At 39.5% G+C, this 24,195-nt stretch overlaps 1 protein-coding gene across 2 annotated transcripts in view; it reads right to left on the bottom strand.

The window, feature by feature from the left end:
- Window positions 1–1,475: 1,475 nt before the first annotated feature.
- The window catches only part of MMD (monocyte to macrophage differentiation associated), a 62,967-nt gene continuing 40,247 nt past the window's right edge, over window positions 1,476–24,195 (bottom strand). For both annotated transcript variants that reach the window (XM_074970953.1, XM_074970954.1), the window contains exons 2-7: window positions 14,244–14,325; window positions 9,054–9,214; window positions 7,653–7,727; window positions 6,749–6,850; window positions 5,232–5,301; window positions 1,476–3,555 (exon numbers count right to left, since the gene is read on the bottom strand). In XM_074970953.1, coding sequence (XP_074827054.1) covers window positions 3,355–3,555; window positions 5,232–5,301; window positions 6,749–6,850; window positions 7,653–7,727; window positions 9,054–9,214; window positions 14,244–14,325 — 691 coding nt within the window. In that variant the 3' untranslated portion in view covers window positions 1,476–3,354. The remainder of the gene's footprint in view (window positions 3,556–5,231; window positions 5,302–6,748; window positions 6,851–7,652; window positions 7,728–9,053; window positions 9,215–14,243; window positions 14,326–24,195) is intronic.

The raw sequence follows: 24,195 nt of genomic DNA, 5'->3' as shown, positions 1-24,195 counted from the left end.
AAAGAGAAATACATCGTGAAGTGGTGCTGGGGAGATGAGGGTGGTACCATAGGCCTGAATGTATTTCAAGTAATTGTATGGCATGAGTTACAAGTGATTCATATTTATGCAGTATATAATGTACATTTACTAGCACATTAAACAACTACGAATGAGTTACGAACTCATCTGAGATTTTACTGCATGAGGAGAGAGGTTCTTAATAGAGCTAAAGCTGGAACAGTTGCAGGTTAAGTGACCTGCTCCACCCGAAATGAGACTGAAACAGGGATTTAATAAAAAGGCTCCTATATCAAGTAGGAAGGCATTCATCCTGGGCATTCTTCTGGTAACAGGAAATTCTAACTATTTTTAGCTTTAATCTTACTGCACCTCTCACTACTAAAAGCAATTATCTAGCATAGACTAGCATCCTGTATTCCTTTAAAAATAGCAAAGCCGTGAGAAAAGACGTAGTCAAGCACATGATGTCAACATGACGGCCACAGTCACAGGATTCCTCTGGAGGCTAAAATAACCTGGACCTAAATAAAGAATCCTGGAGGTGACTCATTGAAAAATGTTCCATACAGAGGTAAAGTAAGACTCCTGTATGCTGCGGTGCCTGAAAAAAATATTAAACATCAATTTTAAACCAAAATTGTGCAAATATCCCCAGTAATTTCATTTAATTCAGTCACTGATTACTATGGTCAAAAAACTTCTAAAACAAATGTGTATTATAATTCAAGTACCAGCTTTCACCATTCAAATTATTGGCTACAAAAAGCAATTTGGTTAATGAATCAAAATTCTGAATACAGAAGACAGTCCAAAGTAGATCCATGTAGCAGGATTATCCATCTGTTGTGTCTTGTCTTACATTGTAAGCTCCTTGGGGCAGGGACGGTCTTTGTACATTTTGGACTAGTGTTTTAGGGTATGTCTACACTACAACCAGAGATAGGATTGCGGCACAAGTTGGCATACCTGCACTGGCTTTGGCACTCCATTTGGGTACAAAAAAAACAAAAAACCCACACCATGAAGTTTCCAAATTCACAAAATATTTATTTATTTATTTTACAGTCTAGTACATTCAAATTCATGTAGACTAGAATACAGTAATTCAAAATATTTTTGGCGAGTTCAAATATTTAAAAACCATTTTCACTATTAAACGCTCCAAACAACTGGCCATGAAAATTAACTTAAAAGATAATGGAACAAATCCAAGCTAAAATTTCCATTTTTGACAAAAAGCAAACTCTTACCTAGATTTTAGTGGTTTAACAGTGCTGCATTTGAACAGAATAGATGAACCCACAGAATTGAAAAACATGGAAACAGACGTTAAAAAAAAACGCAGGCATTCACATGTTTGAGTCTCTCATACAAGGGAATGTCTGCCCAGATGTTCCATTGTTATACTTTTTAGAGATTTGACTAGGGTGCTTTAGTGGTGCCGTTTTCCAGTCATCAGCTAACACTGTATGGCAACTCATTTCCATGCCTTGATTTTTTTTTTTTTTTTTTAAGTGTCCCTTCCTGGAAATTTTATAGAAATGTACAGATTTGATCATATGCGAACAACCCACTGGCAAGTTCAGATGAAATATTAAATAGTACCTTGAAAAACATCCCTATTGTGCTAGTCTATTGTTTGAAGACAGGCAATACCCAGAACAAAATCTGAAAAAGGCAACATGTTTGGTTTTTTTAGTTTTTAAAACACTGACATGAAAAACTGAGTAAATTAGAAAAAAGGATCGAGTCAATCTTAATATAAGACATTGATAATGTAGCGGGACAGATACTATAACCGGAAAACAGCATTACAGTGAGGCTTCTACATCTAGATATTTAATGCACGTGTTCTACAATCATGTTTTGCTACATTTTGTTTTCCTGTACAGAAAATAGCAATATGCTATGCCCAGCTTTGCTCTTTTTAAGGTCCCAAATTGATGAGAGATATTGTATCAAGTTCTTCAGGCTTTCTTCACTAAAAGGCCAAGTGTGTGAAGACCAGTAACTATAAAATACTCTAAGTTACCAGCAATTGCAATGTACCAGTTTCGGCTGGGATTCTGAAGGGGCCTAAGGGAGTTAGACATACAACACCCACTCAAAGCCAGGGGTCACTGGTACCCAACTCCATGGAGATCCTTTTGATATCCCAGCCTTAATGTTTCAGCACCAATATATGTTAACTCTTCTGGACAATTACTGATGCTTCCTCATTGTAATTTGAATACTGGGATATTTAATAGCTGGTCACCTGCATTGATACTGCCAAGTTTTGAAAAGTCTGCTCTAATCAGTTCAACTGTCTCTATAGATGGCATGTGTGGAGGTGTCTTTAAATGTTTGACTGGTGTTAACTACTTGTCTGAAACACTTTGTTTCTTTCATTGATAAGCCGGATGGTAAAGTGGACTATGGGGGTATGCTGAACATTAATTGGTTGGTATAGACCCTGCTGGTGTGCACTAAAGGCTCCCTTATGCACTTTAATGTAGTGCTATTTAAAACAGTATTATGTTAAAGTGCATTAGGGAGCCTTTCATGTGCAGCATCTGGGTCTATATGGACCAATTAACGTGTAGCATGTTAGTGCACTTTACAAATCGCACCCTGCAATCTGAATTACTCCACTATGTAGACAACCCCTAAGTAACGTTTTGAAATTCATAATTTTTAAAAACTTGTACTTACAACCCCACTTGTAATAAAACTTTTGGAAGAGGTATAATGTTTGCTTATCAGTACAGTATATGGAATGTAACATTTTCTTGCAAGAGTTTGCAATATGAATAACTGCATAGATGACAGTTGTGAGTTTTCATTTCAATAAATGTACTTTTAAAATTTACAAAAAACAATTTAAAATTTCTATAAAAGTCATATTATGCCAAGATGACGGGTGGTAAAACTAGATCTACCCCTCCATGATTTATGTTTATTAAATGGCTAGTGGAAAAATGGTAGAAACCAATTTTAAAACAAAAGAAGTTACAGCTTTGCTATTGCACTGACTTTCACAATTTGAATCACTAATTTAGAAAAATTCATATAGTAAAAACTGTAAAATTAATCTAGAATACAAAAATTCTGGTTAGTAAACATCAGGAACCCAGTTCTACTAATGTGGAATGGACTATCAGTACTGTACTATAGTGCCTTGATTATTTACAGTGCTTACTGTATGAAGGGCAATTCCAGGACACATTATTTAACATCAGTTCACAGTAAATGTACTCAGAGAACTATCAACTTCAGTGCAGTTTTTCCTGTGCAATTTTTCAATTCCCCAGAATTCCTTACATCAAATAATACTGTTATGGAGGCCTAGTGCAGATTATTTTTTTTAAATCATAAGTGACGGATAATGTCTGCAGGGCTTCTGTAAAGGTACTTCCAAATGGCATAGTAATGAACTGCAGCTGCAGTAGCTACAAACATGTGCCAGATGGCATGGGCAAATGGAATGATTCCATCACTCTTGAAGAACACCACTCCCATGCAATAAATTAAGCCTCCCCAGGCAACTTCTTGAAGTCCATCGGTGTTGTTCTGTTAATTAACAAGGAGACAAAAAAAAAGTTAGCCTTCAGAAATTAAAACTGGAACAGAGAGTTAATAAGTCTCTAGGTCTTGTTATTGGGGCGGGGAGAGGGGGTGGGACAGACGACTTATTTAATGACATTTAAAAGGCCAGACAATATTATTCTGAGACATCACTTTGGAGTACATAGTATATTGATCCTAATTGTGGGTGAGTTTCTAAACCTTTTCATGTTGACAGCTAATATGAACAGAACGAACAGGGCAGCCAATCCTAAATGCTTACGGTTCAGCTTGGAGTTTCAACCTCAGTTTGTCTGAACACTGGCCTGGCCTTGTGGTCGTTGTAAGATGTTACACCACACGTGTAAAGTTAGACTGTCACTGTTTCTGCTGCTATAGTTTTGTTTCCGATTCATCACTTCACAGTTCTAGCAGTTTGAACAACAAGCTGTAATGTACTTAAATGTATTTACAGTATAATGGCTATTCTTGATTTTGTGTGTGGTGACATGTTTGACAGGTTACTATTATCAAAGCAATATCAGGTGACATGTTCAGAGTTGAGCAGGTCTGACACTCTACCCAGTTGAGAGTGGAGTACGCACATGGGAGATCACAAACACATAAGGATGAATGTAACGGGCAAAAGAGACATGATTGTATACAGCTTATCTCCATGAGTTACGGACAACATTCAAGACGATAGAATTTGAAGGCATATTTTATGGCTTGTATTCAGGTTTGCTGCAGGAACAGTGATTATAGTTATGCATGCTGCAAAAAGTTGATAAGCAATTCTGAATATACTTTGACTATTGTGTCTATTGCTATTGTCAAGACATTTGAGCTGAGAATGGGCTATTTTGATCATTGTCAAACTATACTGAACAGACTAGGAGGATGTAATGATTTTTAAAAAAAAAATACATTTCCCAATGGCATGGTATAATGGTCACTAAATAATAAATTCTTGTAGAGAAGTTAATTAGTTCACTAGGGGTGGTTCTGAGTAGTGACACCTGTGATTCAATTTTTAAACACATTATATCCATTAATCTGGAGATGCCTCTAATAGGAAGAGTCAGACTATTCTCCAGCCTTCTTCTAAGGCAAGTCCTTTTTAAAAGAGGGAAGGAGTAACCTATTTGTAGATTTTGGGCCAGAACGGTGTGGGGGGAAAACCAACCCAAAAAACCTTACAGTCAGTGAATAAGCCAAACAGGACTACAGGAAGTCTTATGCCACATTTCTAAATTAAAAGCTTCCTTCTGAATGTCCAAGGGACAAGGAAGCAAGTATTAAACGGAGTCATAAATATTACAATTCAAACACTTTGCTTTGAAATACATGGTGTTTGGATGTATGGAACTGAAATGCAATATTTGATTCTTTCTGGCTCTAGTGAAATAGAAGTACTATCCCTACATGATTCTTTTAAGGTTTTTTTTTTTTTTAAGAAACTGAATCTACATAATGGATGGAATTTCATTGCCTTATAGCTTAAGGACCATTAAACCCAAACAGATGGCTAAACACTTTCAGTGCTTCTACAACTAGCATTTATAACAGTGTGTTGAACTGAAATTAACAGCTATACAGACAAAATGGAACTTCACTGGAACTCCCTTTTAAATTACTTATAAAAGGAAAGGTATTTATTACATTAACAGCATATTCCTTACCATGGATATCACTACCAGAGCAGGAGAAAATCCCATTGCTAAATAGAAAAGGAGTTCAACAATCTTATACCTAAAGGAATAATTTAAGGAAAGGTACAAGATGAATTTTTAATGCACATTTAATATTTTCTTAAAAGACAAAACAGCTAATGCAGGGGTGGCCAACCTGAGCCTGAGAAGGAGCCAGAATTTATCAATGTACGTTGCCAAAGAGCCACAGTAATACATCAGCAGCCCCCATCAGTTCCCCACCCCAGCTCCCAGTGCCTCCTGCCCACCAGCAGCCCCGCCAATCAGCACCTCCTCTTCCCTCCCCGCACCTCCCAATCAGCTGTTTCGTGGCGTGCAGGAGGCTCTGGGGAGGAGAGAGGGCATGGCAGGCTGAGGGGCGGGGGCGGGAAAGGGTGGAGTGGGGGCAGTGCCTGTGACAGAGCCAGGGATTGAGCAGTGAGTCCCCCCCCGCCCCCGACACAATGGAAAGTTGGCACCTGTAGCTCCAGCTCTGGAGTCAGTGCCTATACAAGGAGCCGCATATTAACTTCTGAAGAGCCACAGGTTGGCCACCCCTAAGCTAATGTATGACTTTTTAAACTAACAGATGCACATCAACCACCTAAAGACTTTGTATACAGATAGATCACATTGAGGTTTTAGTTACTTAACACAGGGCTGATATTTTTCTAATTAAGGGAAAGAGGATGACACTATGCTAGAAACATTGCCGATACATTTTCTATATATGGCTAAATATATCAATTTTTCTCCATACTTTTGAGATGTACCTGTAACTACCACTGAGTCTCCCACCAAGTGGGTCAATGCATATGGTTTCAACCCTTCTTTCTTACTAGGTGGGGAAAGACTTATGAAGATTAGTCGCTCGCTCCTTGGGAATGAGGTATGCAATGAGAGGCAGTCACATAGGCTCAAGAAAACAGTAGCGTAAACTAAATAGACTGCCCTCTTCAAATAGCTCAACAGGGGCATTGTAGAAATTTCCTGGGTTAGTAACCTCTCTATGTGCAACTTAATATTGCACTGTAATCCTATAAGGAATGTTGTATCAATTAACTAGCATAGTATAATATGGAAGCAATGAAGACATCTTTATTATCCAGACAGTTCCCTAAACTCCCATCAACAGATTTAATAGGACAGTAAAGACAAACTACTGAATGAAGTCAATAAAGATACTACTCCTCTCCTTGCCTACTTTCCACCAGCAAGATTTATATATTTATTGGGCTGTGTCTTAGTTTTCCACAGAAGACATATAAGAGCATTTATAAATTTGTTCTAAATGTGAGCTATACAAGTTACTGTACATTTATATGTGATAAAGTGGGTGCAAATATCTGTTCACAAGACATAAGCTTTCATCCTTCTATTTATGTATTTCTGCTATTTTGAAGTTCTTAAGTCAATATGCAAGACAAGCTGACATTTTATTACAGGAGTATTTAAAAAGCAGCAAGTTCAAATGCAATTTAAAGTTTAATGCAAATTAGAATTCTTACTTTTCATGGTAGAGAAATACATAAATGGTTCCTCCAGCTGCCATTAGCCAGATAAACCAACGCATATGAGATGCCAGAGGTCCAAGCTCACGAAGATTTAACCTGAAAATGTGAAGATTACAATAGACAATAGAAGTGATGACTGAATGGAACTTACTGACATACAAAGATTTTTCTTTACTTTAAAAGATGGGCTACACTTTATTTAGAACATGGGAAGGGGAAATAATCTTAGGACTTCTTGGAGAGGTAAGAAAACTTATTTGAGAACCTAAACTAAGTAGTGTCTAGGTGTGTTGGGACAGATGTGAGGAAGAGAGCGCGCTTTTTTCTATTTCCAAATCCCTTTCTAACATTATCACTAAAAAGGAATGGTAAGGGTATTTTCAATAACAAGTCTAAGTTGAAGTATAGCATTTGGCTTATGACAGTAGAATAGTAAAAAAGACAACTGCAGTACTTGGATAACTTAGCAATTGCTCATTCAAAAGGAGTATCACTGTAACCTAGCTCCCTTTCTTCTTCAGTCCAAATTTTAAAACTTAAGGTAAAAATTAGGGGCCCTGTTACATTCCTTACATAACCTGATGTCCCATTGAAGTCAGTTTGAATTTTGGATAAGCAGGAATGAAGGTTATGGCCCATAATTTCTAGTCACGTAGCTCAGAGTTCATTCAAAATTACAAAGAAAGTGACAAAACCAGTTTGTTCTTCTTGTAATACAAAAGAGGGAGGAGGCAGCATAGTTAAATCCCAGGGGGATTATGCCATATTTCATTTCCCAGTTCAATAATGTTGTCAATCAACTACTTCCCAAAGCCTTTGAAAAAATTATTTGGGAATCATATTGATAATACAGTGTAGGAAGTTTTAATCCCTTGAAAATATACATTTGATTTCTTACCATGGTGCATATGATGCTGCAATAAAGACATAGATCACCATTCTGTCACACATGTGAAAACAATGCTCCATTGTCCTAACAAAGAAAAAACAAGCTGCTAAAATACAAGTTTTGGAAAAACTTCATGATTCCTCTGTCAAGAAAAAGCCGAAGATTTGTGTTCAACATGAAAGTTTCCCAATTTTAAATGCTTTCACGTACACTAGTAAAGCTTCTTGGTCTTTGAGACACTAGAATAGGCACCAAGTGCTCAGGTCTGGCTCTGTGCTCCCTCATTTCAGGGCTGGCTAAGCCTTCAGCCTGCAGCAGCCTCCAGGCTGATCTGCGTTGGGCCAGTTGGCTCAGGCAATAGAGCACAGCAGTGCTCCTGTCCTGTCTTTTCCCCAGCCATGACCCCATGCTCGGACAAGATAGAGCTTGTGTAGCAGCTCCATGCTACACTACCCAAGGACAGGCACTATGCAGGGGGAATCCTTAAAGAGGCTGTTTAAGACAGCTTTGTGACCTCAGAGGAATCATAGCAGGATCAAGAATCTAGCCCTAGTTCGGCTATCAGAGACTAACTTTGAAACAGAACCTTCATCTGGTCAACTGTGTATTAGATTGCAAGCCACTTGGCAGGTTCTGTGTCTAGCTCAATGTATGGGAGAATGCGAAACATCCAGCCAGCAATCACATTTCTCTATTGAGATAAAATCCACCTCACTTTTAATCTAGCAATTTTCTTCTACAGAATAACGTTGAGTTGCTTATGACATCCATTAACTGCAACAGTTAATGCCAGCATAAATTGTGTGGTTTTGTTGTGTTGCTCTGTCCTGTACGTATATAGTTAAAGTGATTCAGAGTCTTGGGATGGAAGGCAGTATATGCTATTATTTTAATAAAGACATAATCAGGAACATCGAGTGATTCATTATGTTCTGACTATAGAAAGTGATCAGAAATAATGGTAGGTGTAAGATTAGCAGAAGACCAATTTATTTTTGGTTCAGTGTCCTATTAAACACTGAGTTTTGTCTTCATAGAAGTCAACTCATATTTGAACATGCAATGCAGGCACACAGAAATGTGACAAAAAGCGACACTTTCTGCAGTATTCTGTGTACTTTAAATAATGCATCTAGTTTTCTCTGGAGTAATTCTTCCCAATGAACAGAGTATACTGTTACTTTAGTGACCCAACCTTGCAAACAAAGGGTCTGCAGTGACAGAATGAAGGTTTCCTGGAGAATCTATTACACAGCACACAAGGTACCCCTCACAATGCTCTGCAAAAGTGGAGGGGGGGGGAGCGGAGAGGGGGAAGTGTTCCCTGGTCTGCTTACTCAGGGTAATTGAATCTGACCACTTCAGAAGCAGCATGAAAAACATTACAGCAAGTGAGTGCTCTGTGGATACCTTAAGTGACTCTTTTTCCAGGAAACTATGTGAAACACTGTTGAAACAATGAAGAGTGCACAGAGGCCCATGCCATACATCCATGCAGTTATCTTTTCCCATCGATCATCAGAGAGCCGGTGGAGGAGGGCACTACCCACAATGGCTGGAAAAATGAGGAACTAAGGAAACAATAATAAGAACACTGATGTTATTCTCCATCCCCAGCCACTGTGTAGAATCACCCACCCATTCCTGTAACCAAAAGAAGTATTCTACTGGTCCTGACTATATATTTTTCAGGTGTTATTGGGGAAAAAAAATTAATTTAACCAATGAAATCATGGGTACAGCCCGAAGTGGGAAAACACAGGTCTTTCATGATAAACACTGCATCCTGGAATTTGACAATGATTCACCTTTTAAAAACTCTGTCATGAAAAACAGAATTACAGGATGCAAAGTTCTTCCTTGATCTACACTGTAGATACACTGTACTTTATCCACATGCAAAACTCCCTGTAGCATAAATGGAAATTCTGAGCATGGAGACAATAGAGATCATTCAAGAAAAGTCTGCACTGTGGATTGAAAAACAAACAGTTTGTAACTTGAAGACCAGAGTTCACAAACCAATTTAAAAGCACAGAACTGGTGCCTGTTTCAAAAAGGAGACAAAAATACAAATGCATGTACTGGATCCTTAAAAACACACAAAGAATACAACAATTGCATTTCTATAATGCCTTTGCCTTCCATCCACAGACCTCAAGGCCCTTTTTCAAAGATTAGAATATGTAAGCTAACTGCATAGCTGTAAAAATATGTTGAGTACTACACTGTTAGTACCACAGCATATGGACCAATGCACGAGACATGTTTACCTTTTAATTTGAAGTTCACACTGAAAGCAACTTAGTCTTCTCCTTTCCCTCCATCCTCAGATTTAATGGAATCCACATAAACCCAAAGAATACTTGAGCCTAGAGGTATACTATTCATAAAACACCTTAAGCACTGGTGGTCACCATTAAAAAGTAAACTTTTATACGAGTAATTATTTAAGTGCAGTGCATTTAAGATACCAGATATTTTTGACGAGGTGGTGTCTAACTTTTATAATGACCACCGTACTTCAAGTTATAGCAGGATGAAGCAAATCAGTTTGTTTTACCATCTCTTCCTTCATGCCTTTAAAGGAGGAATACAGATACAAATCAATGCAGAGCTGCAAGCTATCAAATGTAATTTTATTTCTGCCTTTTTCCTGGCTTTTATTCTGAGCTCCAAATAAAAAATTCCACTCCTGCTATGGAAGAACTACACAGTCTACATTTCTCTTTTCTTCTAAGTGGTCCATTTGCAAAATAGCATGCCTTACCTGTATGCCATTAAGTTAATTGAGAACAATTAACTAAACAAAAGGTGTTTTATTACTTCCAGGGAGTTTATGTCAGACCAGAAGTGAAATTCTGCTGTCTGCTTACCTACTGGGAAACAAAATTTTCTACTACACTAATTACACTTGACACAGTATAGGTTCTAATAAAAATAAGACGTATGTATATAAAAATGGACTTCTCATCCATCTTTTAAACAGCAAGATATAGCTTTAGTCTTAGAGCAGTGATAAGCAATACAAGTTTTCCATTCAAACTTTTCATAGATATAAAGATTTCCAGGCCAGAGGGGACCATCTATAATACAGGCCATACAACTTCCCCCAAATAATTCCTGGAGCAGATCTTTTAGAAATTTAAAACTTCAAAAATTACGCAACAAGAACAGATACATCTGTTTCACATAGTATCAGTTCTCAAAAGGGGAAAGCCCTGACAGTACCTTTAGGGTTGATATTTACTAACAGACCCAGGGAATGGATCTACTTTGACAGAATCATAGAAATGCTGAGTCATCACATTCTAATGGAACAGTGCTAAACTGCCAGACAATGTCCTATTCTTGGTATTCCAATTTGCTGAAATTTACACTTCGTTCATTGTGTTAGCAAAACTATATAAACAGGAGAGACTGTACCAGGGTGCTAATTCCGTGTGCCAAATCCACCACTTTATAAATAGCCCAACTGAAATAAAATCCAGCCTTGAAGTAAATCAATTTAGAAAGTATTCCATTTCTTAGTTCAAGATCAGCAATTACTTTGAGGACTTTAGCCAAAGCATACTTGCTAAATTAGAGGAAGTGAGCAGTGAGCTTTGGAGAGGCAAGGTGGGGTCGGGGAAGTGACAGAGTATTTTAGAGGAGATATAGCAGAATTGCTGCCTTGTTCTTTCAATTTTACTGAGATATTTTAGAATAAATTTGAGAACCTGGTCTGATAGAAAGTAAAGAAAATGACTCTCTGTTAAGGAAAGGACAGGAAGGAGTTAAGATGCATTAACAGCTTATGCGGCTTATTTTTATGGGCTGGGATTTTCGAATGAGCCTGTTGAATGAGGAGCTGAATGTCCATTGAAACTGGCTGGGATTTAGGTACCTAAAACTCTGTTAGACCCTTGGAAAAATCCCATGCATTCAGTTATGAGACAGTCACAGTAACTGCTGGTAGGAATACCTGTGGAAGGAACTGAAAGGTGGCAAATACACTGGGGAAAGTTAATAGCACTTCGCTATTACTACACATAACAGCAACTTTAATTAAGGCCCATAGCAGAATGAATGATGCAGAAATAATAATCGCTAAAGCTGACTGGAGAAGTTTTGATGGAATCATATGCCATTGGAACATGCAGAGCTGTTGAAATCTTGGCATTCTGTGAAATCCAGTCATGTCTCTGGAATTTCCTTTTGGAAGAAAACCAGAAGAAAATGTTTAACAGTGTCAGAGCATTCTGTTTGGACATTTTCAGAATAAAACATTTTGATTTTTTGTTCTGAAACCACCTTTCCATTTGGAAGTTTTAAAATTTTGTACCATCTCATATTAGAATGCAAAATAAGAGCGTCACAATCAAAACGAAACGTTGTTGAAACAAAACATTTTGATTAACCTGAAACAATTTTTTTTAGAAGTTTCTTTCTCACAGTTTAAATTTTTCAGTTGTTGTTTAAATTTAGAAGGAAGCCAAATTTAAAAACAAACAAAACAAAAAAATCTTGAAATCCTTCGTGAAACATAATTGCATCCTCCACACAATTCTAATAAGCTTCTTGCAGCACAAAATGAAACCCACACAACTTATACGTAAGGCAACCACTGAAATCTTATGTATTGCAACATCAACGTTCTGTCTGCTGTCAAACTACAGCAGCACAGTGTAAACTTCCCGTCAATTTTCTCAGTTTACTAGGGTGGTATATAGACACTACTTTGCCTCAACTCTTTCCACATTTCACACTGTTTACGTAGCACCGTTTTGCTCTTCATACGGTAGCTACGTTAGATCACTTTGGCTTATGCACAAAGTTAAGCCAAGTTGTGTGTTAAGTGACTACCCTTTTTGTTGCACAGGCCACGGCAACATAATGTAAAGTTATTCTCTTGCATAAGGTTTCCATGGGAGAGGCAAAAGCGTGCAAAACCCCAATGCTTGCTCTGTGTATGGAGACAAGTGGAAAGACTATGTAAAGCAGGTAGAACCATGTGGAACCCAAGTATTCACAGGGAAGCATGCAGCAGTCCTGGCTTCAACAATGAAGATCTTGAGGCATTCAATTTGATTGCCTGCCCCTGTACATGGCTTTCAAAGATGACTTCTCCACTGGCAGTGCAGCATGATCAATGACCATGCCACATTGTCTACACACCGTACATTGTTTCTCTCCAGCCAACGTTAGGGAGTACAGAGGGAAACAGGGCCCTCTCTCCTTTAGCTCTTTCACAGTCTACACCTTTGAGGATCCTCCCTCTCATCCTCCAAGGAGCTGGCAAGCTCTCCACTGCTCCCTTCTGGGAATACTTGCAGTCCTTTGCTCCCTGCTGCATGATGCGGCACTGGGGCATATAGACCATGACTCATATTTTGAAATACAGAAAGAAGAGAGCCCCTTATATGAAAGCAAGTGGGAAGAGACCTTTTTAAATTGTTGCAAAGACAAGTTGTTTACACTTTGTTAGTTTTACTTTACTATAGTACAGCACATGCTCTCTACACAGATATAAAAAAACCTTGTATTTTGGATAGTTTCAGACTGACCCCTCCATCCCCATATGAAATGGAGTTTACTTTATAGCAATTTAACTGTAAATGTCTCCCAGCTTCACTCATCTGCACTGTTTCTTTCCCATTCCTGCAGCTACATAAAGAGCAGTGCTGAGTGTTGCTACATTCATCCACTAGCTGCCCTTCCTGCATCTCACAGTTAGTGCACTCACCTGTGGAAGTGGCAGATCCAAGTTCAAGTCCCTGCTCCAAATCAGAAAGTGTGTGGATTTGAACCTGGGCCTCCCACATCCCAGGTGAGTGTACTAACTACTGGGCTAGAGGATTAAAGGGGGCTCCACCACCACCCGCAGGTTGAACAGCAATCAAGTTCCCTTGTAAATCCTGCCTGAACTTTTTTTTTTTTTTTTTTGGCCAAAACTATTTGCCAAATTAGTATCAAATTCATAAATAGTTTTAGTTGACCGAGATTGCATTTTTTGGTGAATAAACTAGTCACTCAAAGTATTGTGTCCAGGGTAAGATGTGGATATTTATATATGATTGTTTAGAGTTTACACTCACCTTAATTATTAGTGTCTCTAAAAATGATGCTTAGACTCTCTAAGCAATTTAGAAAAAGAGAAGATTTATCATCGCAAAGCTGTTCAGTTTTATTTCTATCCTAAACACAGCCCTGTATTTAAAGGCTCAAAAGTTTTTAAACAGTTACATCTTCCTTGTTCTTCCTGTACTGAAAAATAATCCATCTAAAAGGATTATAGCAATCATCAGGCTAGTAGAGATCCATTTTCAGGATGCTTTAGTCATCCTTTGATTGGGCAGAAAGAAAATAGATGGGTCAAAACCTTTAACCTGCAGGACTTTTCCAAAATATGACTCCTTGGATCCTTCTGCGCTCCCAGAACATATGTTTATGATCACTACTTGTATTTACTACTACTTTCTAGTAGTAGCATACCATAAGATTGATTTTAGAAGTTGCAAACATAATATATCGAGGAATTCAAAGCTAAAAATAAACTTAGGGTTCCAATACCATAAAGGGTTTCACTGAAAGAACTGGTAAAATAATGAATTTACTTACTGCATGTGTATAACAGTTAGCAGCATGTTCATAGCAAGTGGGTTTGTAGCGGCTGTTTGCTGGAGCTGGGTGGTTCATGAACCTGTTCAGATAATCATGGAATACTTTTAGAAAAGTTAACACACTACCACACACAGTAGCACCTAACTTAAATCTGTTAACATGTTAAAAATATAAGCAAAGTGATGTTTAAAATATCTGTAAAAAAAAAAAAACAATCTTGAAGGTAGAATATACAATTGAAAGCTGACCTAATGAAGAAACTCATTAAATAATTTTTTTCTGTGTCTCCGTCTATAGAAGACCAATCCCCTACACATGGGGAACACTTAATTTAGTAGTAGTTGCATGCAAGATCAGACCTTTTTATTTAAACAAGCCATGGGAAAAATTTACTGTTTCTTTTCTGTTTTCTTTAAACATACACATGATGTGGCGGCTCTGAGGAATGGCCACGACTCAAGGGAATACATGTTAAAATAGGAGTAATCCTGTAACCAAGATTTCTTTTATCTAAAGTTGTAACAGTTTTCTCTAATTCTATGTAGATACAGGAGACTAACCCTTTGGATTAGGACAGCTGAGATACTGGTGTTTCTGTTCCTGTAAGGGGCCTCAGCATTTGCCTCGAGTGTGCCTAGTCTTTTAACCTAGTGTTTTAGCTAAGGTCAAAACTTTGGGTCTGCCATCCAAGTCTAAGTGTATGTCTTCACTACCCGCCTGATCGGCGGGCAACGATATATCCAGAGGGGATCGATTTATTTCGTCTAGTCTAGACGTGATAAATTGACCCCTGAGCGCTCTCCCGTCGACTCCTGTACTCCAGCGCCACAAGAGATGCGGGCAGAGTGGAAGGGGAAGCAGCAACAGTCGACTCGCCGTGGTGGAGATACCACGGTAAAATCGATCTAAGTACGTCGACTTCAGCTACATTACTCACTTAGATCGACCACCCCCGCCCCCCGTGTAGACCAGGGCTAAGATTTTTTTTCTTTTTTGAATGACGGTTTCACCACAATCTCTTCCCCAGGCCATATGGACCCACAGTATTCAGAAGATCCTGGAGGAAAATTGGGTTTATTCCAAATTAAGATTAGATTAGGAGGAGGAGGAGCAGGGCTGAACTCTCTCAACTTTTCCCAAAAAGCATGTTACTTGAGAAGTAGCTTCAGAAAAGTGAGAGCCAAAGGGGATGTCAAAGTTCACACTGTTCATGAACTACTGTTCATCTAGTTCTGATGAAAATTTTTCACCTTATTTTTTCCAGTCTAACTTCTAAGCAAAATGTGGCATTAGGACACTAAAATAAATCATTCCCAACTGGTGTCTAAAACATGGCAATTTATACCATTTTTTAGACAGTCTAGATAATAGAGATGTTCAACTTGTCCTTCCTTGCTGCACTACATGTTTCAGCACCAAGCAATTAAAATAATATTTTGCTAGCTCTAGAGCGATAGGCATTATTTTAAAAGTCAAAAATTGTATCTATATTACAATGTACACATGGTTTTGAATACCAAGAATGAGTTGTATTTTTGTAGAGCTAGATCTCTATATAGGCATCCTAATAAGGCCAATGAACCCATTTCTAAAGACTTTTCCTTTAAGACTATACACCAACTTCTGTCTGCTTAAGACTGACATTGAAACCATTGTGATCTGAATGCAAACATACATCTAGATACCATTTCAACAAGTTGTGGCAAATATTCTATTGTATATTTAGGAATTCCCAAGGATTGCATAGAGCAAGAATAGGTAGTCCTTTTGAAGTGGATGGGAGTATAAATCTAAAATAAATAATGCATTTTAATTCTGCTTGAACCAAGAGTCAATCACAAGAGGCTCATGAATAGAATCAAATGAGAAAACTTAGGAGAATGTTAGAAAAACTTGCCAACATAAGCTATATTCTTCTGAGAACAGCTAGTCTCTAAGGTGCCACTAGTACTCCTTTTCTTTTTGTGAATACAGGCTAACACGGCTGCTACTCTGAAACCTAGAAAACCCTGTGTCACATAAAACTGCAGACATGGGCAACAAGACCAGAACCAATATGCAAATATTCCCTGTATCATTTTAAAACCTTTTTTTAAAGCTATACACAAATAAGGAAATTTAATGCCCAAGAAGGAAAGTCATACTAACTTATTCTCCTGTCTATATCCATCTCTTGTCTTATACTTACACTAAGTCCCTTGGGAGAGGGATCATCTTTTTGTTCAGTGCCTAGCACAGTGGGGTTCTGGTATAGGTCCCCTAGGCACTACAGTAATACAAATAATAAATAATAATAATAGTTAGTAGTAATTATTCCAAGTAGATCATTTCGTACCAGTAAACAGCAACACCCAAATGGGTTTCTCATGGATTTTCACTGGTACCCAGCAGGGAACAGAATCATGAATTCACAGGCCCCCCGCCCCCATCCCAACAGGGGCTTGTGTGTTCAGAGCTCAGAACTGCTTTATAACATAAGTCCTGTTTATACTGCAAGAACTTTTAAGAAACCTAACAAGAAAAACAAAGAGTCCTATTTTAATACCATCCACTTAGTGTCCTGTGACGTCAGACCAGGCCAATCTTAAGCAGCTGAAGTTGTGGCATTTGGAAGCGAATTCTTTTGACCAAATATAGAATCCAATTTGTGAAACAGAAAATAGTGACAAATATTTTGATCCGTTCCTAACTGACAATCAGAGCAAGTTAACACTGATACTGTGGGTGCCAATGTTTTTTATTCATGTAAACTAAACTGATAAATAAGGAATCCTGCAAAGACTGATAAATTGAGCAAGATATCAAAATAAAACTCCCCTTCTAAACTGTTCCACGAACAAATACAATCTCTACATTAAATTGCATTTTCTGAGTTCCCTGTAGAGGCATGATAAAAGTGTAATGATTATTCACACACCAATGAATACTAACATTTATGCCTAATTGCAGTGAACATTTACCATTTGCACAACTACACTAAATCCTAAAACAATGAGGAATTTAGCAGACTTACACCTGTTCTTAGTCTCTAAGACAACAGGAGGATTGTAATCAGAGGTAAACAGATTTCCAGGACATTTGGAAAATGGAATTAATGCTAGGTGCCTATCTTTATTTAGTCAACCACGGTTAAATATTATCTGAAAGTCGTCTAGAGGTAGCCCAACAGTTCACTCAGTTTTCTTTCCAAGTTGGGAAAATCGTTAAAAATAAAGCACCTGTTAGGTTATTCTAGTGTTCACGATTAGATTACTCCTGCACAGTTAAGTGGATTCAAAACCACAGGAGACATCTTCCCATTGATTACATCTGGGATGATTTTACAAAATTTCTCCACGGACCACACTGGTACCTTTGAGGCCTTATTATATGTAGAAATAAAAGGGATAATTATATCTTGAGAGTAAACTTTAAAGCTTTGTGTATTTCAAGATTTGGAATGTTAACTACTTCAAAACAACCAAACTATTCATGATTTACAAGAGAAAGTTTAAGATGGTTAATGGGATACCCTATTGCAGCACAAGTTTAAATTAAATTATAGTTTTATATCTAAATGAAAAGAAAGATCATCATCTGCACAGGAGACTTCATTGCCAGATCCTCTAAGGACTGGATGAACTTAAATGACTTTAACAGAACTGGGTTAGATACAGACTTTCACTAAGGCCCCCCTCTCCAAGAGAGTTGGCTGGTATATCATACACCAGTGGAGACTAGCCTGGTATTGCTTATACCAGTGGGGAGACACCTTATAGCAGCAAAAGAGTTCATTTGTCAGCATAGCTTATACTAGTTTCCCAAATGAAATCAGCTATACCAGCAAACAACTTTTTTGCTGGTATAAACTGCATCTATACTAATGCTTTCTGCTGGTATGAATGTGTTGTAAAGAATCACACCCTTAACCAACATAATTACACTGGCTAAAAGCCCTATTGTAGAACTGGCCTCCAAGTTTGGAAATCTTCACAAACATTGAGTCTGTTTCTTTAGACAAGATTCTAGAAGCTTGTTTGAAGGTTTCTACTTGGTTAACACATTGACAGCACAGTAGAGAATTTCAGTGCATGTTAGCAAGAATCTTATTGGAAGAGCAGCATTACTGAGCTACTAAATGTGAACTGAGCCCTGCCCTTTTTCTACCATGGATGATTGTCCCACAGGATTGTGTTTTTAGGAAGGGGTTCATCCATATAGTGACAGAGATCCTAGTTTGTCTATAAACGCTTTGTTTAAACATCAGGGAAACAAAGGTGTTTGAGGATAATAAACATGAGAGCTCCCCTTTGGATCTGGGAAAGGTTCTAAAAATTTGCACTTCTATTGTGCCTTTAATGGGAGGATTTCAAAGCACTGTATCATCACCTATCATCTTTTAGGTGTCACACATCCTCATACCTCCCTTGTGAAAAAAGGATCATACCTCAGTGACACCACAATAATTACTAGGTCACGCTGACTCCCATTCTAGATTTCCCAGAAGACCAACATTTACAAGTGTTTCTTTACACTTATCAAACATAATAAAAAATACTCCAAGAAACACACAAACCAAATGTTAGTGTAAAGCTAATTTGAAGAAAATGGTGAAATAGGGAGCACTAGGCAAGTACAGCAGCTAGTATAATTTTGTTTAATAATAATAATTTTGTATAATTAAGAAGGAATTAACGGGAAAGAGTCTCGTTTTTTTATCTAGTATCTAGATCTAATGTTTTTATAACGTATGCAGGTCAGCCACTTCCCTTCATGACAAGAATCTCCTCCAACTCCCATCAAAGTGCAGTGACGTGGTCACTTACTTATTGGGCAACCATCTGTCTTGTATCCACAAGCATTTACAACTGTACGAAGTACAGGTATGCTCTACATTGATAACTGCATTTCTTAAACAACTAGTTTGTTGGTCCCTTAAGTGGTCATGCAAGACAGGTCTTGCTCTGCAGCAATTTTATTGTGACACATATGGCTTTTTTTTTTTTTTTTGCACCCCCGGGTAGTGCTCATAATTATCCAACCTTGAACTGTGAGTTTGTTGCCTTGTCACAAGTTTCATTATGTGTTGAGAAAGTTCGGCTATTTATTCTGGTTCAGTGTAGGAAGAAACTGGGCTAGAGAGAGAAAAGGTTACTTTTAAAGATTACATACTCCTCAAAAACCAACATGTGGTTTTGACATCTACTGTGAAAGACAAGCTCAGACAACTATTCCTGTACGTAAAAGTTAAACCTATACTGTAGCACTGAGACAGATAGAAGAACTGATTTCCTGACCCAATATGCCATGTTCAAGGTGACCTTGAGATGCCTGTTCCTTAAGCCAGTTGGGGCTGGGAACCTCATGCACAAGACTGCTCTGCTTCTCCTGTGGGAATGCTGCTGCTTTTTGTTACCTAAAATCATGAATGTTGCAAAGATGACAATGATACTGGTTTTCCTGCTAACCCAATATTAGAGATAATGGGCCATTTATTCAGACTAAGTTGTATGTTAAAAAGTCAGGGTCAGGAGATTTGAATCTACAAATTTATACTTAGGAGAAACTTTCTTAGGCTACGTCTACACTGTGCACCTTACTGCTACAGCAGTGCCGCTATAAGGTACGCAGTGTAACCGCTCTTTGTCGGCAGGAGAGAGAGCTCTGCTGCCAACAAAATAACTCCTTCCCCATCCCCCAAACGAGGGGCGGTAGCTTTGTCGGCAGGAGAGCATCCCCCGTCGACATAGCGCTCTCCACACTGGTGCTTTTCGTCAGAAAAACTTCTATTGGTCAGGGGTGTGGTTTTTTTCACACTAATGAGCCACGAACATTTTACTGACAGAAGTGCAGTGTAGGCATAGCCTTAAGCTGAACAATTAGACTTCAAAATATAAATAAAAACCTCAAAATAAAAATAATGATTATGCCAGGCAGATGAAAATCACCAAGGAATGCACAGTAATAGCTTACAAGAAAACCCAGTTAGTTTAGTTATCTGTTACACCAAGAGACAATCCAGTAAATGTTTTCCAGTGTAAGACTCTTGAACAGTAAAGATATACGGTTCTTATATTAGTTCTTTCATTATTAGAGCCAATAGAGATAAGACTGTAAAACAAACAGTTTCCAGTATAGGGCACTGGGGCTCTGCTTAGACACACACACATAAAGGGGTATCATTAGTGTTAAGGTTGTTTTGTTAACTAGTCCCCAGGGGGCCTAGTTACTGCAGAGCACAGAAGTCATATACACCGAGGGCATGTCTATGCTACAAAACTTTGGTTCACGCAAGTTATGCCAGTGTAAAGCCACCGCAGGTAAGATATGGCTTGTGCACGTCCCTACTGAGTTCCTTGCACCACCACTGCACATACTCACCAGGAGCGCTTGTGTTGATACACAATGTTGTGCACCATGGGCAGATATCCCCAGTGTGCTACAAACCATTGTGCAGCCTCTTTTGGGAAATTCAGGCACTGCATGGTGGGGCAGAAATGAGTCACATAAGGGGGTCTGGGAGTGAAGGGTCAAGTTCTGATCATGCAACTTTCTCCATCCCATTATGCCATTTCTATCCCATAACATTTGAGCCTTTTGTAAAAATCCCACAAACCCATGCAGTACCAGTCACAGTCCACCATCTCTGACAGAAGCAGGGCGTCTGCACAGCTCTGCACAACTGTCATGAGTGTTGCAAACACAGAATGCACTATCCTCTAGTGTTTGCAGAGCCACAAAAAGAACCATAGCTGCGAGCAACGTGATAATTGCATGGAGGACAGCCTGCTGTGGGACTTAGCAAAAACCAATTCAAGGTTGCTGGTGGTGTTCCTGAAACAGCTACAGATGACTGAGTGTGGCTTCTGGACCTGAGAAACAAGTCTTCACTGGTAGGACTGAATCATAATGCAGGTTTGGGTTGACAAGCAATGGCCGCAGAACTTTCAAGTTGTGAACGGCCACATTCCTGGATCTGTGCGCTGAGCTTACCCCGGCCCTCCAGCACAGGGACACCAGAATAAGAGGGGCACGGACAGCTGAGAAGTGAATGGCAATCACACTGGAGAAGGCTGCAATGTTGGATTGCTGCTGATACATGGGAAATCATTTTGGGAGTTGGAAAATTCACCGTGGCGGCTGATGTTATTCAAGTGTTCCATTTTGTGGTGCTTGTTGTACCTTTGTAATGACAGTGTTTGTCACTGATCCCATGAGTTCTGTTGCCCTGTACAACAACAAATAGTGGGTGCTTTCAGTTATGCTAAGCATTATGTTGTGAATTAATAAAAGATACATTATGTTCTCAGAAATAGATTTTATTGGGTACCAAAGCCAGTGCATAGAAATTATATGCAATTAAAAAAACCCACAAACATTTTTTTTTTAAATAAATTAAAAGGAACAAAAAATTAAACACAGATAAAGAATGTTCATCTCCATTTCAGCTACACAGACAATAATCATGGCTCCCACAGGTCAGGATGTGAAGCTGTGGTTGTCCTTACTGTCTCCCAGTGTGGAGTGGCAGGGGTAGGGATGCAGCCCTAATGCCATGTGGAACATTGGAGAGCAGGGGGGTGTACGAGAACTCCATTTTAGCACCTCCCATTCACTGAAAAGAGAGGCAAGTCCAGGCTGGTTGATCCTGCAGGTCCACCAGAGTTTGCAGCATCTGTGTTTTGTGCTGAAGAAGCCTCACTATGCCCTGGTGCATCTGCCTCTCCTTTTCCTGATGGGCCTCTCTCCTGTCCACTCTTTCCTTCTCCATAGAGTCTCTTCTTTCTCTTCCTTATCTAGCTCAAGCACTCCACAGGTCGGGAGGGGGACCCCTGAAGGCCACAATGGCAGCAGCTACAGCTAACACACACAGAGGTATCATTGTAAGTATAGTCAAAACGGAAAGTTTACGTTTAGTTTCAGAACTCCCTTCCATTGCTGCCCTAATGTTTTAAACAAGACACACTTATTGACACTTCAGCATGCTTGGGCACAGCCCCACCCTCCAATTCCAGCCAGCGTGAGTGTGGTCTGCCAGAGGCAGGGGGAAGAGAAATAAGGAGGGAATTGTTTGGTTGCATGAAACAATACAAAGTATAGGACAATGGCAGTAAATACGGCCACTATTTTCCACAGGCAGTAGTGACTTTAGCTGAACTCTCTCCCGAGGGTAACAATAGGCACAGAGCACAGCTGCGGATGGTGACCCAAAACCACCAGGGCCTATATGCTGCTAGCTGTCAACTCCAACGATGCCTGCTAAAGTGATCGCAGAGTGGAGTGGGAATGTGTCCTACCACAGAGGAAGAAATAGAAACCTAGAAACCTGCAGGAGAGGTTTGCAGAATGCCTCCATGAATGTTCCATCAAGGTCTCTCAGGACGATTCAAAGGACATCTGTTTGTACCTAAACAAACTGCTCCACAGGTCCCCTACCCTCTGCCTATCTCTAGTGGGGAATGAAAAGCAGATCACTACCTCTTTTTGTTGTACCACTACCTCTCCTAGCATGAGTAAATTAATAAGTCAATAGATTGGTCCTGCTACATTGGGGTCAGGCACCATCAGCACATTTAAAAATTGTACAGGTGAGTCGCATCATACACTTATTTAACTTACGCGAATTCAACTATATGTGTTCGGAAAGAGAGACAGACAGACAACAAGATAGCTGTAAATAGTGTGGGCGATTTCGCCCACTATTCCACTCAATGAGCCTATGCCCCAGAGTGAGCGTGAGATGGGAGACGTGAATCTGCTGTTCCCTCAGTCAGTCTCGGTTCCCGCGTGCCTCTCATAGCGTGAGCATCTTGCCACGCTGAGTGTGATTCTAGAGTTTAAAGATACTGTATGTATTTTTCGTACAACATAGCCCCTAAACACAAGCCAACTACCTCATCTGGTGCTCAACCGAAGAAACAGCGATCTGTTCCAACGCTGGAGGAAAAACTGGCTGTGTTGGACTTATTGAGAGATGGCATGTCAGTCTCCAATGTGGCATGTAAATATGGCCGCAATGAATCTAGCATCCGTGCCATCAAGATTCGAGAGAGAGAAATTCGTCAAGCCGTGGCATCAAGTGCTCCAATAACTGCTAAGGTGACGAGCCAGGTGCATGATAAGACTTTAGTGAAGACTGAAAAGGCTTTAAACTTATGGCTGGAAGACATGAACCGTAAAAGTGTGCCTGTCGATGGCAACACATTGAGAGAAAAGGCTCCTAGCCTCTACGTGCTGTTCAAACCTCCCGCCGAAGAGGGAGAGCCTTCTGAGGAGAAGGAATTCAAGCCAGCCAAGGTTGGCTTAACAGTTTTAGGAACCGCTTCAACCTCAAAAACGTGCAGACTACTGGTGAAGCTGCATCTGCCAGCGAAGAGGCAGCAAAAGCCTGCCCCGAACAATTAAAGAAAATCACAGAAGAAAAGGGCTATCTTGCAGAACAAGTTTTTAATGCTGACGAGACTGGGCTTGTCTGGAAAAAAATACCCAACCGCACTTACACTTCAAAATCAGAAAGACAAGCCCCTGGCTTCAAAGCAGCTAAAGACCATGTGACTGTGTTGTTTTGTGGCAATGCGGCTCGGCATTTAATGAAGCCGGGCTTGCTCGACAGGGCTGCAAATCCCCGTGCCCTAAAAGGCAAGAACAAAAAATCTCCTGCCTGTGTTCTGGCAACCAAATAAAAAGGCTTGGGTGACAGCAGCATTATTTCTGGATTGGCTCCCCATGTGTTTCATTCCGGAGGCCAAGTGGTACCTCGGAGAGAAAGGACTGGACTTTAAAGTGTTGCTGGTCATAGACAATGGTCCTGGCCACCCTGCGGCACTCCAGTTTGCGCAGGATGACGTTGAAGTCGTCTTGCTCCCCCCCACCAATACCACCTCCATCCTCTCGACCAAGGCGTGATTCGCTGTTTCAAGGCCACATACACAAGGCTTACGTTCTCACGGATACGTAGCACTATGGAGGC

This window comes from Natator depressus, chromosome 14 (assembly GCF_965152275.1).
Source record: "Natator depressus isolate rNatDep1 chromosome 14, rNatDep2.hap1, whole genome shotgun sequence".
Classification (NCBI taxonomy): domain Eukaryota; kingdom Metazoa; phylum Chordata; order Testudines; family Cheloniidae; genus Natator; species Natator depressus.
Note: the sequence above shows the minus strand (reverse complement) of the source record. Positions and strands in the feature narration are given on the sequence as shown.